This window comes from Danio rerio, chromosome 24, assembly GCF_049306965.1.
Source record: "Danio rerio strain Tuebingen ecotype United States chromosome 24, GRCz12tu, whole genome shotgun sequence".
Lineage (NCBI taxonomy): Eukaryota > Metazoa > Chordata > Actinopteri > Cypriniformes > Danionidae > Danio > Danio rerio.
This window is the reverse complement of record NC_133199.1, coordinates 26561560-26577979: the sequence shown is the minus strand read 5'-3', so window position 1 is coordinate 26577979 and position 16420 is coordinate 26561560. Positions and strand designations below refer to the sequence as shown.

General features: G+C 35.9%; 1 protein-coding gene across 5 annotated transcripts in view; it reads left to right on the top strand.

The window, feature by feature from the left end:
- Nucleotides 1–16420, top strand: part of ctnnd2a (catenin (cadherin-associated protein), delta 2a) — a 579694-nt gene that overhangs the window by 40138 nt on the left and 523136 nt on the right. For 3 of the 5 annotated variants that reach the window (XM_073940678.1, XM_002666654.8, XM_068217202.2), the window contains exon 2: nt 11321–11454. Coding sequence is in view for 4 of the 5 variants with exons in the window: in XM_002666654.8 (XP_002666700.2) it covers nt 11326–11454 (129 nt within the window). In the remaining variant the exon portion in view is untranslated. The remainder of the gene's footprint in view (nt 1–11320; nt 11455–16420) is intronic. The other 2 variants (XM_073940674.1, XM_068217203.2) reach the window with 1 other exon arrangement.

The window sequence follows — 16420 nt, the reverse complement described above, 5'->3', positions numbered from 1 at the left end:
CAACTTTCATGTGATATTTAGGTTACAATGTCTTTGGAAAACAGGCTTTAAGATCAGTCGCACGATGACACAATATACTTAGGTCAAATGTGGGCAAATATTGGATTACAAAATGTACTGTTATTGAAAAACCTAGCAGTAGGGTTTGTCCATCTAAAATAGAGCATTTTTGAAGCATAAAGAGAGTTGAGAAAGAGGAATCGTTTTGTCTCTGTTTTTCCTCCTTTGGATAATTGCAGCTCTTTGCAGGGCGACCCGTGACTCTTTCCAATATCTGCCCCGGCTGTTTGGATTGTTGTGGTTTGTTTATTTGTTGCATGCGGGCTCTTGGCTGGCGTCCTGCAGCATTAACACAGGGACAGAGTGGAGGAGCCGCGTGGGCAGGAGGGCAGTGTGGCTGCCAGACTTCATGCCCAGAACCAGCGCTTCCACATGCGCAATATGCAGGGAAATGACTGGGAGAGTAGGAGGGAGAGATAGAGAGAGAGAGAGAGAGACTGTACAGATTTTCCCCCTTAACACGTTCAGCCCACTCTTTTGGGTTTCCATGAGCAAGACGACTGTTCTGAGAGAAGCAGGGAGCTGACCATTTATTTCTGGCATGCTTTTTGTGTCTCTTGTGGAATGGATTTAATATGTTGTTTGTTTGAAGGGAAATCAAGGTGATCTTAGAATAGATTGTGTTTATGTTGTCAGTATACATTGTGAGAAATTCAGGTAAATCATTCATTAAAATTTAAAGCCATATTTTAGTTGTGTTTATTAGGAGTGTGAACTTGCATTGGTCTCACAATTTGGTTCAGTTACGATTATCATGTCATCAATGCGGTTCAATTTTATATCTCGATGCATCACGGTGCATTGACAATGCTTTCCATCCACAATAATATTTTTTCCTTCATAACAAGAATTCTTGAATAATTTTTAAAACATATATTTATATTTATACAGTATATTATATGTAATACAGTTTAATAAAGCAGTGGTATAAATGAACTGTACCTTTAATTTTACCTGCTTAAAAAAAAAACTCTTTTTGAATGCAAAACAAACAAAAAACTTAAACACAATCACAGAAGGCAACCTGAGCATTTATAGCAACTAAACTAATGTAAATGCTTTCTGAGCGTTGTCTAGCATGTTCTTACATTCCTATGATTGGTCATTGTGTTCACACGCTCAACAGAAATGGCTGCGATTGACTCTAATACGGTCATTGCTGTTCATTGATGAGTGACACGGACACTGAAAAATGCTTGGTAACAGTCTGTATGCGCGTAATAAAGCACACATTGTGCAACTATCACAACTGATCCATAATAGACGCAGTGGAGAAAACTTGCTGTACAGACACACTCGTGTCAGGATCCACAAGTATCACTTTAATAGCAATAGAGGAGAGGAAAGTTACCCTACAAACATGCCAGCAGTTTAAAGGTCCAAAGTGAGAGAAAGGCAGAGAGAAGAGCTTTCATTTTCTCCCTAGAAGTGAAATAGTGTCCCCTGGCTCTGCTGTACTTCATTGTCAGTGAAAGACTGTCCAGCAAACTCACATGCTGTAAATTGTGCACGGTTGTCAGTTTTATTGAAGTTGGGGTATTTTAATTACTTACCCTAGCCTCTTTTGAACAGTATTCTACTGTTACATCGCACATATGAGATAAATGACATCAGTACTTAATCACTGGTGATAATCTATTAATGAACTGATACCAAATTATCCACATCTGCATCGCGGTGCATCAAAAAAACAACTCATTTTGCTGAACGGAAGTCCTACACAATTCACCACTTTTTATTTATTTATTATTATTATTTTTTTAATAAAAGCCTATTTCGCTGAGAAATGCATAACATTAAAGAAGTAAAATGAGTTGGAAAAATAACTTTTGTGTTCTCTAATATCATTTGCATTTATTTATTTTTGTATTAGATAATATTATTGCTCTGATATGGATGTCACACACTTCATTTTATGAAATTAGGTTAGAATTGAATTTTTTTAATATAAGTTAATTTATTTAATTCAAACAGAAATATCATATATACAGTAAAATTATTTAACAGAAAATAAATTTCTGTTAAACAGAAAATTAAAAATATATGTATTCCCCCATATTTTAACACAATAACTCTGACAACATACGTGTTGTATAATACATTATGACAATTTTTTATTGTGTTATTATATTTTATTGTCTTTTTTAGAATTTTTTTGTTTGTGTTTTATGGAAGTAAAGTGATTGGAGAAAAGAACCTTCATTTATTTATTTGTTTATTTTTATTGCTCAGGTTTGGAATGGCCAATTTCAATATCCTGAAAATTTCGCTTTTTTTGTTTAATTTTATTTCATTATTTATTATTATTGATATTTTTAATTTGAATAAAAGCATATAAAAGAAACTTATAAATAGTCTTTCACACTTTTTTGTACCTTTGATAAATTAAGTTCCATAGTTACCTGTTTGTTTGACATGGCAATTTTTCAAATGCACATGCAAAATGTACCAGCACTCGCACTCGCATCATAAAGCTGTAGCCTTCGCTTCGCTTGTTGTGAATCTAAAATCAGCAATAAACCACGTTCCCGAAGGATATGTGATGTCACAGGTGGGCGGTGAGTCAGTGTCCTGGTGGACTGTCAATATTAAAGGTAGGCAGAGCATCATATTGGCCTGTCATAGTGAGAATATAGGATATTTTGTTTTTGTCTTGCCTCGCCAGAGTGAAATGACAATAAACCAACTAGAGAAGACATATACCAAAAGCCTTGTCTCTCGCACAGGCCCACTTTTCCAGCCATTTTCAGCCAGGTTGGGCCATCAGACAGAGGATGGATAACAACTCCAAGGCTCAATCAGTTCCTATTCACTGGCTTGCCAGAACTGCTCTCGGGTTCATGCTGGAGCAACAGAGCCTTGTTTGCCAGTAAAAGCGCCAAGCCCTGATGAGACAGAGGCATATAGACAGTTACAACCTGGCAGCCTTATTTTAGCCAGGGTGACAACAGGTCTGTCTGCACCTTCTGTCAAATTTTCCAGCCCCTCGCCCTGTTTCTCACCTTCATTTTCCCCATTTTGTCTCTCTGCGTGTGACTTTTCTCTTTCAGATTCTCCCTTTTTATGTGCCTCACATGTTAGTAAGAAGGGACTGGTGATTTGATTGTTATTAATATGGTTTGATTTTAGTTGAATCATTTGCTGTGTTATCATTGAATCTTACACTGTGCCTACAATACACTTAACATGACTTTTGTTGACTTTTCTTGGCATCCTAAATCAGCTGAAATCCATCTAAAGTTGATACAAAATTGCATATCCCTTTATTTTTTTGTCAGTATCACTCGGAACTCATAAACAATAGAAGGTTTATCTTGGAGATGCGAAATGTATCCGTAATTCTGGAATCACCCATACTGTATGTAACCACCCATTAAAACTGACATTATGAGGTTGACGAGTGCATTTTAAATAAACGCTCTCCAGTCTCTGAACATGGCTGGAGTTATTTGGGTGGGAGGGCTGATGGATGGATGTTGTCAGTGTGCATTCATAATGAGGCATCAAGCATCTTGTTAGATGCAATCAGTAGCTGCGGCCCATGAACCTCATTCGATCTGCTGTCATCTAGCATGTTGCGTCATCTGAGAGCCCTGATGAGAAAGACAGGGAAGATGAACATTTTTAGAAGGGCTTTTTCCTGTATAGTGTATTTAGCATTAGCATAGCTCCTGTCACACTGATAATACGTTTATGACCACTATGCCTTTAATACAAAAAGTTAACTACACTATTACATTGTTGTCTCAGTGAAAACCTTTAAAATGTGTGCAAATCATAACTGTGATGATAAAGATAAAGTTTTAGAAATAGTTATTAAGATAAATACAACTATTTTATTGGAATTAGTGTCCAGCATTTTCTTTTTTTTTCAAAGAACATAATATGAATGAACTAGGGTTGCACAATTCTGGCTAAAATGAGCATATTTTTTACTTTTATTTGCTTAAAATCAAGATCACAATTTTCTCACGATTCTGTAGATGTAAAATAAAAGTTAATATGAGTAGGCTATTATTATTGTTATTTCTCAAACAAATGATAAAACAACACTAATAATATTAGGCCTATGTGTAGGTCTACTGTTGGTTAAAATGCTGCATACTGTATAGACTTGGATTGGTGGAATTGAATAGACTTTAAGTTTGTCCTGCTTGCTAATGCGCAGTAAAGTGATGACATCGGAATACAAATATTCATAATTCTGAAGTTGAAATTTTATGTTTGAGACATATGCCTGGCTTTTGTCATTGAGAACATTATTAGAGCATTTTTTTTTCACTGGTAAAATAAAACATTTGAAATTATCAGATTCCCTCTTGCATTATATTCAACATTATATAGGCTAGAGTAGTTGTACTGACCCAGTATATGAATATTTATTTTTAGGCACAACACTTTGTGTTAGCTATGAAAGGAAAAACATATCAAGCACTTGTCGTAATCATACCTCTAAAATGCCATATGTACATTTAAATGATGTGTGTGCTTTCGGTTTCACTTTTACTGACATCTGCGCTCATGTCATTGCTGCCGTCACGTTGAGAAAAAAAAAAAACACACACATGCAAATCACACTTCCCGCGCGGCTTTCAAACGATCGCTCTGTGCAACAAACTGAACGTTATTTACAACTTTATTACTTGTTATTCACAGCAAATGCAGGTTTTGTTCACTAAAGTAGATATCATTTGCAGCCACGTGCACAACCTCTTGGTAGTAAACAAACTGTGTCAGTTCATGCCGTGAATATGTCATTACATTAAGACAGACATGACATTTTAGGGTGAATTACACCTTATAAATACAGTATGTGACACTTTCAACACCATTTGGAGGTGCCCATGTTGCTGAGCAACGAATATAAAATGTGAAGACAGTCTTTAAACCCTTCTCCTGACCTTGACAATATAATTGCCTGGATTGTAGAAAAGCTGAATTAGGATCGTGTGTAGGGTCGGATCGAGATCACAATCTTTTTCGATTAATTATGCAACCCTAAATGCAACGATTATAGATTTGGTTGTACAATTGGTTTTATGGTTATCACGATTATTATGCATTCATTCATTTCAAAACACTACTTGCTTAGAAAATCCCATGAAAACTCCTTATGTATTTATAACTGCTCGGTAACCAATTGATCCAGCACAAAATAATAAAAAAACAAACAATGGTCCATTTTTTAGACTTAAAAATAAGTTAAAAATAATATTCTTTCAACTAGGTGCGCCTGAAGAGTGTGAGCGCTCAATGTACAAGCTCTTAACTTTAAACTAGCAAACAGTTGACGCAACTTTGTTTAGTTGCAGAAATTTTTGTTCCCTGCTGAAACGATTAATTTACAGTGATGAATTAAAGCATGGTTATTAGTGAAATTGGTTAATCGTTGCCAATCAGAATCCATCTTGACTTTGAAAAATATCATGCAATTTTGAGTGCTCTCCACACAGGTGAATGGGCTTAATAAACCACTTGTAAAAGACACTCTTTCCCTCTCCGCACCAGACACCGTCATGTATGCACCGAATTATGCTTGGAAAGTATTTGTGCAATTAAGTTAAAACTTAATAAAGCATTCATATATTGTTGTTCTTTGATTGTTTGAAGTGCCTATTTTGAAGTGCCTCACTTGCTTTGAATAAAGACATCTGCTAAACTAATAAATGCAAGTGTAAAGAGCTCAAGCAGTTGTGCTAGATGCATAAAAATTAAACATAAGATAAAATGAACAGAATCATATTGCATGTTTGATTTGATGGTAATATAATTATCACTATTATCTTTATAGCTCATTCTTGGTGTGAACTGGCTTTCAGATGCAAATTATTATGCAATTATGAAGATTTAAGATCTAATTACAGGAATTTTAGGCCATTTGTTTTCTAGATTTGCCACTTGATTTGAGAAAACTCTTGTTCAGGACCTTGGCCAGTTCCAATTGTCAGTCTACAGCATATTATCTGTAATACAAGTCATTTACAGAGCAAACCTTTACCTGTAACCTTTGCATTTACAAAGAAGTACAGTAACCTAAAATTTTATATTTTAAGTTTGCCACTAAAAAATCTTTGTGTTTAGCTGAATGAATGATTATTACATCACTTTAAAGAAGCCCTATAAGTGTTTCAGCAGATCATTTGTGTCTTTTATCCTTGTGTTTACACCCTGAAATGACCTTTTATACTGAGGTCTAATTGAATAAAGTATGTTTTAGTGCTTAATGTATGAGACGAGAAAACATCCTCTCTGTTTATAGAATAAGGTTGACACAGGGCAATCCACTTCAGAAGCCCTCAGAGATATATACTGTAAATGCATCATTTGCCCACTCTCACATTACCTTTTTCCAGGGGAAACCACGATGAATGAAATGAACTGTGTCATTGAAAAATGCGACAACACATTACCCAGCAGCACACACATTTGTTTGCATGAAAAACAAAATCTGCTGAGCCAGGATGTGAAGATGGAAAAGGTGACAACAGCTCAACAGTTCCTGTGCTAAAGTAATAGTTCGGTCAGAAATAATGTTCAGGTTGTCACTGCAAATATGTATACATTTTCTACATTGGCACAAAAAAAGAGATTTCAAATCAATGTTTTCCATAAAAATAAAATGAATGAAAGCTGGAGCTGTTAAGCTTCCAAATAGACTAAAGAATTAAATTCTTTAAAAGCGGTATGACTTGTGCCCTAAATTCCAAGTCTTCTGAAGACAGCTTTTTATAACCAAGTTTTAAATCAAAATTCTTCACTCTAGTGTTATTACCCACTGTAACTGGATCAAGGATTTAGGAACAAGATAATGTAGGTTTTAGACACTGGATCAGATGATTCAGACTCAAAAGATAGATTTATCTTTGATCTGATTTCTTTCTGTTCTTTTCAAAATTGGCAGAATTAGGATGGCTGTCAAGTTTTTTTCCTAACAATTTTTATTTAATTCCAGTGGTTGATGGCCAAAAACCTCATTCATTATCCTGGCAATGAATTACCATGTAACATGTTGTACTATTTGTGATTAATAATAAATTGGTTTTGTTTCACAGGAGACAGTTATAATTGGTAGTACTGGGAGTAAGAAATAGCTTCTTATTAAATTCCTTTATTAAGTTAAGAAATAATTTTAAGAAAAAAGGGTTTATTACATTATTGTTTTACAATGTAGTTGAAAAATAATACACATACACATACACATGCACATATACAGTATACACATGGGTAGTCAACACATCATGTTTTTTCCTAGGAATAATATTTCTAAAGGAGCTGGAATTACACGAGATATTGGTAAAAACCCAAACAATGCAAACATTAAAAAAAAAATAATAATAATAATGGCGACGCAGTGGCGCAGTAGGTAGTGCTGTCACCTCACACTAAGAAGGCCGCTGGTTGAGCCTCGGCTGGGTTAGTTGGCATTTCTATGTGGAGTTTGCATGTTCTCCCTGGGTTCGTTTGGGTTTCCTCTGGGTGCTCCGGTTTCCTCCACAGTCCAAAGACATGCTGTACAGGTGAATTGGGTACACTAAATTGTCCGTAGTGTATGAGTGTGAGTGAGTGTGTGTGGATGTTTTCCAGAGATGGGTTGCGGCTGGAAGGGCATCTGTGCATGAAAAACGCGCTGGATAAGTTGGCGGTTCATACCGCTGTGGCAATCCCTGATTAATAAAGGGACTAAGCCAAAAAGAAAATGAATGAATGAAGAATAATAATAATAAAAAAGAAAAAAATTGTAATAACAATGAAATGACACTAGAAGAAAGTACTGAACTATTGAAATGTCTTTAATGCTTTATATAAAAGGCTTTTATGGTAGCTTAAAGACGACTCACATATGGAGATTGAAGTTACATGAACAGTTTTTTTCACAGACTTCAACAGTGTGTAAAAATCTTGATGGTTCTGTGTGTCTCGTCTATCAAATCTGATCTTTAATTTGTATTTCCTATTGGATACAAGTAAGGTGAGCTGATTTTCTTTCTCTGAAACCATTTGAGAGTTTCCTTGGCTGTATTTTGATTAATCTTTTTGCGGAAATGTCCACTCTGGTTTCATTTTCATCATCCTGATAAGGCAGATGTTGGACTGAAGCAGCTATTAATGTTCAATAACAAAGGGCAGAGGGTTGCTAAATTACTACTAAGAGATTTCAGCTGCTGTCTGGGCTTTCACTGCCTTTCTACATCTTCCTTTCTTCATGTGTTCAATACTTCTTCCCTGTGTTTTCATTTTGATTTTATTAAATTTAACCTCATTTGTAAACTAATTTCTTTTCTTTGCATATATGGATTTCCTACCAACATACGGTGACAATTTTAAGTCAACGGCACCTTTAGAAATACATTTTCTGATAAAAATGTGTTCAATACTTATTTCCCCCAGTGTACATGATGTGTCCTAACTACTGTACACACAACACAATGCCACAACACACAACAAAAGGTCTTTTTTAAGTTAAGATGAGTTTTTTTTGTCCTTAAACTTCATATTTTATGTTAGAGCATCCACAAGACATCTGGAAACATCATCTGCCTGAATTTCTAAATTATTTCCAAGGGTCTTTCATTCCTCCGGGTGCATTGGGAGGCTTTGGGGTGAATTATGTGAGCATGTGTTGAAGGGAAGAGTGGAGGAAGGTAAACAATGTGGAAATGGTGGTTTAAGGAGGCATAATCTGATTTCGAGAACGCAAGGCGGAGGCACGCTGTCGTGTCAGATGAAGCTAGTCATCTTTATTAACATGGGAACAAAGTTGGCAGGCTTGGCCACGGCTGCCGCTGAGTGTGACAAAACATCCAGAGATTGTCCTACATAACCATTTATCTTGATCTGAGTCCGGCTAATGCCCAGCTCAGTTATTATTTGGAATCTGTTTCTAATCAATACAGATGCTTCATAGCTTGTATCAATCATCTGCTTCTACGTCCTGACATTTGCTCATTTGCTACTGTAAATAGACCGTGGGGCTTTATGAAATAGCTGAGGCACTAGACTGGATTGAAAATGTCTAACTATCTGCTTTTGGTGGATTTCATTGTTGTGAATCTGAAATGTGTCAGTTGTGTGTTCATTTGGACATCTGTTGGGTCATTTACTCTCAATGTTCAGATACATTTTTAAATCAACTGTTATTTTAAGATAACAGTAACATTTTAGCAAACCAATAACTATGATTTTTGCCTCAATAAACTCATAATTTGCTGCTTATTGTTGGTTAGTAAGCTAATAACTAGTAAGGTGCAGAATATGTACTTTATAAGAACAAACAAACTGCCAGTACAGTAATAATAGGCAGGGAATAAGACAGCAGTTAATATTGAAAAATGGTCCTCAAACTAATGTGTTACCAAATCATCTTACTGATTCATGAACACTGAGTAAATTTATCATTCTGGGTATTCATGAAACATTTGGTCAAAATTTCTCTTTAAACTGGATCACAAAGCTGCTGAGACAAACTTTTACTGAGGAATTAAGAGAAGTTTTAAGCGGAGAGCAAGGGCAGGGTTGACTTCGTTGCTATGCATGATGTCTGTATTATCCTTAACTATGCACATAGTGATTGGCTGATGGAGAGGGGAGAAGTCTCTGTTAGAGATTTCTAACACGTTGTAGAAGACCATATTAGGTTGCATCTGATGCTGTAATCAAATAAAGGTTTAAAATGTTTTTCTATTGACCTTATTCTTCAATGCGGAAGTGCGCTAGTTTTTGGGATTGTTTTAGAACTTCCAATTCAGTTGCCTATGGGAGAGATAAATAATAAATGGCAGAAAATGGTCAAACTACTTGCTCTACCAGTCAAAGTCAAGTCAAAGTCAGCTTTATTTTCAATCCAACCACATGTACAAGACATACATACTCTCATATAATATTATTACAAAAAGTAGAAATAAAAATATATAGAATAAATATAATTACACATATAATATAGTCTAAAAATATAAATAAAACATAAAAATTTGTAAACAAAAAAAATGCTCTTGGGGGCATATGGCAAGGAGTGCAAACAATACTTGTGCAGATGCAAATCAGTATAAAGTGCCAACAAGTTTTTTTCATGACTATACAGACAAAGCAGAATAATATAATAAGAAAATATCAGGTTGCAACATCAAGCAGCATAACAAACTGTTTTTAACATCTAAAAAATTATGGAAGTGAATGAGAGCGGAAGAATAAGGTAAATAGAAAACAAGCAAATACATTGTGTATACTTTTCAATATTGTTTATATGTATATTTTGAAATAAGTGTAAAACAGCCAAATCTGTATTCACATAACATATATTTGCTTAAACATATATTTTTTAGTCATTTGTTCAAAATAAATACAGTCACACTTTACAATAAGGTTTTATTAATGTATTTACTAACAGGAACTAAATATAAATGAAACATGTAGTGCATTTATTAATTGTAGTTTAACATTTGCTAATTCCTTATTAAAATAGCAAATTCATGCTTGTTAACATTACATAATCCAGTTAACATGAACTAACTATGAACAATTGTATTTTCATTAACTAGTGTTATCTAACATGAACAAATAGTGTAATTAATGTATTGTTTATTGTTTGTTCATGTTAGTAAATGCATTAAAATACATCAACTAATAGAACCTTATTGTTAAGTTTTACCATAAAATCTGACCATAGGGCTATAACTTTTTAAACGCTCTTGGTGGTCAAATATTTTCGTTCCAAAGCAGTCTGCAATTAGGATATTTTGGTCTTGAAAAATTTTTAGGAAAATTTGGTCTTATTCTACTCGTGACATTTCACTGATTCACTGATTTGTGAAATATATAGAGTTAACATTTAGGAGTTCTATATTTAGGACTCACAGGGGCATTATTTGTAAGATTTTCTCCTAAATCAGCAAGTTTTTAAGCCCTATTTTTAATACATTTACAATGCAAAGTGACATCAGTTGAATTAGAGTAGAACAAGAAGTCTTATTTAGATCCTTACATGTTTTTTTTTTTATTCTTATAGATTTCACACAACACAACTAAGCCATTAAGACCTCTTGTTAAAGTCAACTGACAAAGAGTTTTTATTTTTATTTATTTATTTTTTTTTACAAAAATGCAAATTATTTATTCTATACTAAAATCATGTTTACATATAATGTTTGCATGAGCATATTACAGGTTTAATATAAGTTCATCACAATTGACAAATAGGATTAAAGGTTTTATATTGCATTAAAATGATGAAGATTTGTTGATGAATGTGTTTTGTCCTCTCCAGAAGTCATGCCAGTTCCAGATCAGACTGCTGAGATGGAGAATGCCACCATGCTCAGCCCAGGACTGAACGCTTCCAATGGCGACGGAGCCGAATCAGAGACCACCTCTGCCATCCTGGCCTCCGTCAAGGAGCAGGTAGGGCTGTTAATATCCCATTTCAGCCACATAGCCAGACTTATTCAGAGGAAAAGCTGAATTCTGCGCTGTACTGTTCATGATTTATCAGTAGACAGAGGTTATCTGTACACATTTGTCATATTAACTCTGGTGCTGGACTTTTTGTGCAATTTCTGGGAGACGGAGATTAAAAGGGGAATGATAAACGCGAGAGACCATTTTGTATTTTGACATTGAGTGCATGTCGGGAGGTAACTGGGTGGTATTAACTGTAAAGTGGACATTGTAAGTGTAGTTATTATATGTATGGACTTCATGTGTACATTTTTACCCTCTTATCTTTTTTTTCCTCTCAATATTTAGGCTTTAATGAACTTTATGATCCAAATTTAGGAGATCATAATTAAAAAGAAAAAAAAATGAATAGTTTTCTGATAAGCATAGCTGAATTTATTGGATCTAAAGTACAGTAAAATGGTGTTATAATAAAATTATTCAAATTTTAAATGATTGTTTGCCGTTGTAATGCATTTTATAATGTATAAACAATATGAGCTATTACACAGAATGACATTTTACTACAATAGGTGTCTTCATTAAAGGTGCCACAGAATTAAAATCTGGATACATCTAGGCATAGCTGAATAACACGTGTTCAGTACTTGGAAAGCCATCTCATTAGCCTCAAACATCATTGTTTCCTCATTCTCATGCAAATCTTGTGATTGTAAAATCCTTCTAAAAAACAGGCCAAGTTGAATGAAACACAGAATAATAATGCACATGCTACATTTCATTGGCCACTAGGAAGACTGCAACTATGAAACCGTCGTATATTTAGGTTTATCTATGCTTGTAATGAGCATATTATGCATGTGGGACTCTTATTTTGAAAACGAGAGGGATTTTTTGAGGAATGAAAACAAAAAATAAGCAGTTTTGTGAAGCAGGCAGCCTTGGGTAAGCCACAGGTCTGTTTAAGTGTTTCTTTTGTTAGTTTAACATAGTACGCAAGTATATTAAGAACATTTCTAGGCATGTTTGTAATGAGGTAACAAGCACACACAGTACAAACTGCTGAGTGTAAGTGTCCAATGCTTATGTTTATGCACATGTCATAAACGCAATTGTAAACATGAAGATCCCTAAAACTGAACTGCAAAAATACTTTGAAAGCAAATTACACCGAAGAGTGATCACTTTAATGCTATTTTTAAGTTTAATGCTGCATTTAAGTTTAAATGTTAGAATGTTCTAAACGAATAGGGCATCGGGGGGATAACTGGGATGCTTCTAACTACAGCTCCAGAGGGGCTTATGAAACTTTTAATGTTTGACTATTTAAATAGTTTTTATATTTTGCTCATATGGGCGACGCGGTGGCGCAGTAGGTAGTGCTTTCGAGAATGTTGCTGGTTCAAGCCCCAGCTGGGTCAGTTGGCATTTCTGTGTGGATTTTGCATGTCCTCTTCGCGTTCGTGTGGGTTTCCTCCAGGTGCTCTGGTTTCCCAAAGTCCGAAGACATGCGCTATAGGTGAATTAGGTAAGCTAAAATTGTTCATAGTTTATGTGTGTGAATAATAGTGTGTATGGGTGTCTCCTAGTGATGGGTTGCAGCTGGAAGGGCAATCACTGCGAAAAACGTGTTGGATAAGTTGGCAGTTCATTCCACTGTGGCGACCCCAGAATAAGCCAAAAAAAAAAAAAAGAATTAATGAATATTTTGCTCATAAATAATATATATATATATATAAATAAATAAATAAATAAATATATATATATATATATATATATATATATATATATATATATATATATATATATATATATATATATATATATATATATAGACATTTGCTTGAAAACCCTTATTATTTACAATTTACACTGTATAAAAAAATACTTTTTTTTTTCATCTTCTGATTTAGAGAAGCCGGAGGGTTATTGAGTTTAAAGCTCAGGTGTGACATTATTAAACCATTTAAAGATCACTCACTAAAAAAAAAGGAGAAAAAAAACTAAAATATTTAGCAGGACATTAGATGTGGAAGAAAATGACTGTGTGTGAAGATGAATGTTTGAAGGAGCGATTGTTCCTGAGGACAAAATCCAGAGTCACTACAATGAATGCAAATTGAGAGATGGAGGGGGAAATCAGGGAAATGCCATAAAGTCAGACCCTACGGTCCTGCTCCACCTCAAGAATCTGTCTTGGTAATGACTTAATTGACACTACAGTATGCAATATATAATAGCGCGTAATTTGTATTTGATTACATTCTTCATGTTTGCCAAATCCCAGCTCAGCAGTAAAAGGCCACCTGGGTTTTACCTCATGATTGATTTAGTCACCGTCCCACCTGGAATGACCCCTAAGACTGTACAGGTTGTCCCAATCAATCACAAAAATTAGCCCTCAGTTTTATTCGAACACGTCCCGTTCTCTCTGAGTTGCAGTTTGTACAGATGGCGAGCACATCAGAGCTTTGAAATGATGATGGCTTCATGTACTGCTTTAATAAGGACTACATTTACAATCAGAGGTGCTGAAGCAGCGTTTTGGTGAGCAGAAGAGAGCATCTGTTTAAAGCAGTGCTGGGGTTTTCGTGCTGGATTTGATTAATAAAGCTGTGTAAGTTTGTGAGACACTGGCTGTGTAAATCAATGCTTTTAATGTTTGGAGACTCTGCTTTCTCTCTAAAGAGCAGTTTGTATACTTGTACAACTTCATACCTTTTAAAAGTATTTGGAGGTGTAACATGAAATTAGCTCATTTTATGAATATTAATAATCAACAATAACGGTTTATTCTTAATTATTAATATTCCGGCTTAAGCTTCAGTCAGTTTGGTCAAACAAACATATGATTGTAAATGATCATGCTCGCGCGACCGAGCGGATTCCCAGATTATGAATATTAATTATCAACAATAACGAATTATTATTAATCATTAATATTCCGGATCAATTTATTGTCAATTTGACCAAACGAACACAAGCAGAGCCGCCGTTCTTCCGAGCGGACACTGTAATCTATTCATTTAGAAAAAGGGAATTTAATTGCTACTTCTTGTGAAGTAGATTAATCATTCAAAAGTTTTAAACAACTTATAATAGCTAGGCAGGGGAATCTGTATTTCAGTGACATTTTCTCGTGAGGCAAACAATACAATTCATTTGATTATAATGGAATTTATTGACTAGTCAGACGTAACGAACAAACAAACGCACAAACATACATTTAACACAGAACAAAGGTAAACCACGCGGAGATATCGGGTCTATAGAACGTGTAACAACAAAGAGAAATAGTAAAGCGAGGAGATAGAGATTTCAGATAAAAGAGTGACAAAACTTTCAGTTCCACCCGCACCATTACGGACCACCAAGGTTATAAAAAACACCTTTTTGATAAAAGGGGCACAGCTTAATCGCATAACTAAAATCACCTGGTTTTTCATGTCTGGAGGTCTCTCTTATGCGTCTCTCTTCCGTCGTGATGAAACTACTCTTGATGTCCTTTGATGCGTGGAGTTTGTAATGCAGTTCGGACGAACACGATCGCAAACTTTAAACTGAATTTACTTTGCCGGAAAATAAAGAAAGCGTGGCGGGAAAAAGTCCATGCGGCTTAGAAAGCCACGTGTGGCCCGAGGGCCACCGTCAATGATGTTCCTTTTTGGGAAGTTCTCTTTCTGCCCAGATGTTTGGGGGAAAGTGTGCTTATACCTGCGGGTCACGTGACAACCCGTACAGCATTCTGACCAATGATTTCAGGGGAAAGTTTGCGCGCGAACCTTCCTTTGTCTCTGGGCTGCGCGTATGCAAATTTGAGCGCTCGCCTAAAGCATGCGGACAGGCATTTAATACAGGGCTTTAAAGAATAAAACAATGCGAGTTATGGTCTCGATCTATGCATCATGTGTTATAAAATGTCGAGGGCATTCTATTGACACCAAACACTCTACAAGTACATCACATAGTTCCCATATCCTTACATCCTTGATGCTTTTAAAAAGGCCTGCAAGCGTGAAGGTGTATAGTCTATATCAGGTATTGTACACATTACAAAAGTTAAATGAAATTAAACAAGAGATTTGGGTTATAAATGTCTTTGTTTAATTTTGAGGAATGTCTTGTCTGTGAGCAGAATGTTGGCTAAAGAGTTTTTTTTCCTTTTCTTATCTTATCTGTCACGTTCTTTTGAAGTAGGCAGAGAGTGGTTCTGTGAAGTCTCCCAGACTTGTTAACATGTCACCAAGGGATTACCAAGCCAGACTTTTCGTCACCAAGTGATTTTATTGTCCTGGCGATTCACCCAGATTGTTTTCTGGAATGTTAAATGGAATGTTTATCTCCAGAATGCAGGTTACAATATGTTACAGTCCCCCTCTTCCCAGACAACGTGGTTCGGAGAAAACCCGGTTGGTTGGGATCTAACTTTAACTTGTTGGTTGGGCAGGAAGTGAGGGCCCCTCGATGTCCGTTCCTGAGTCAGCTGGACGGAGTTTCATTTCGATCAACGTGGGTGCAGCTCCTTGGCGTTCCTTTCCTTTCCCAGCTTTCCGTTGAAAGGCTCGTGGGAGTATGGCGGTGCACTTGTTCACTGGTGCTTGCATCTTATTGAATGGCGAGGCCCTTGTTAATGTGTGCTTCCCTGTTGTCGGGAGGCACGGAGTGGTAGCTGTTCCGCAGTTTTCCAGAGATGAGTGATAGAGGAGTATAGTTGTGAGGTTGCAGTGGTCTTCTGGTGAGACTGAGGTACAGGATCGTGGCTGTATCCTGTGTAGGAAAGGAAGAGAGAGAGAGAGAGAGAGAGAGAGAGAGAGGGAACAGGGGAGAGAGTAGGTGGTGTCTGTGATGACTGTGCTTGGCTGGGCATTCCACTGTGACACCGGTTGCAGGGTCTCTACCCCCTTTTCTGGCTTGTGGGCCAGTGTTTGTTACTCTGGTTGTGATACGCAAGTTTGAGGGTTGGCTGCTA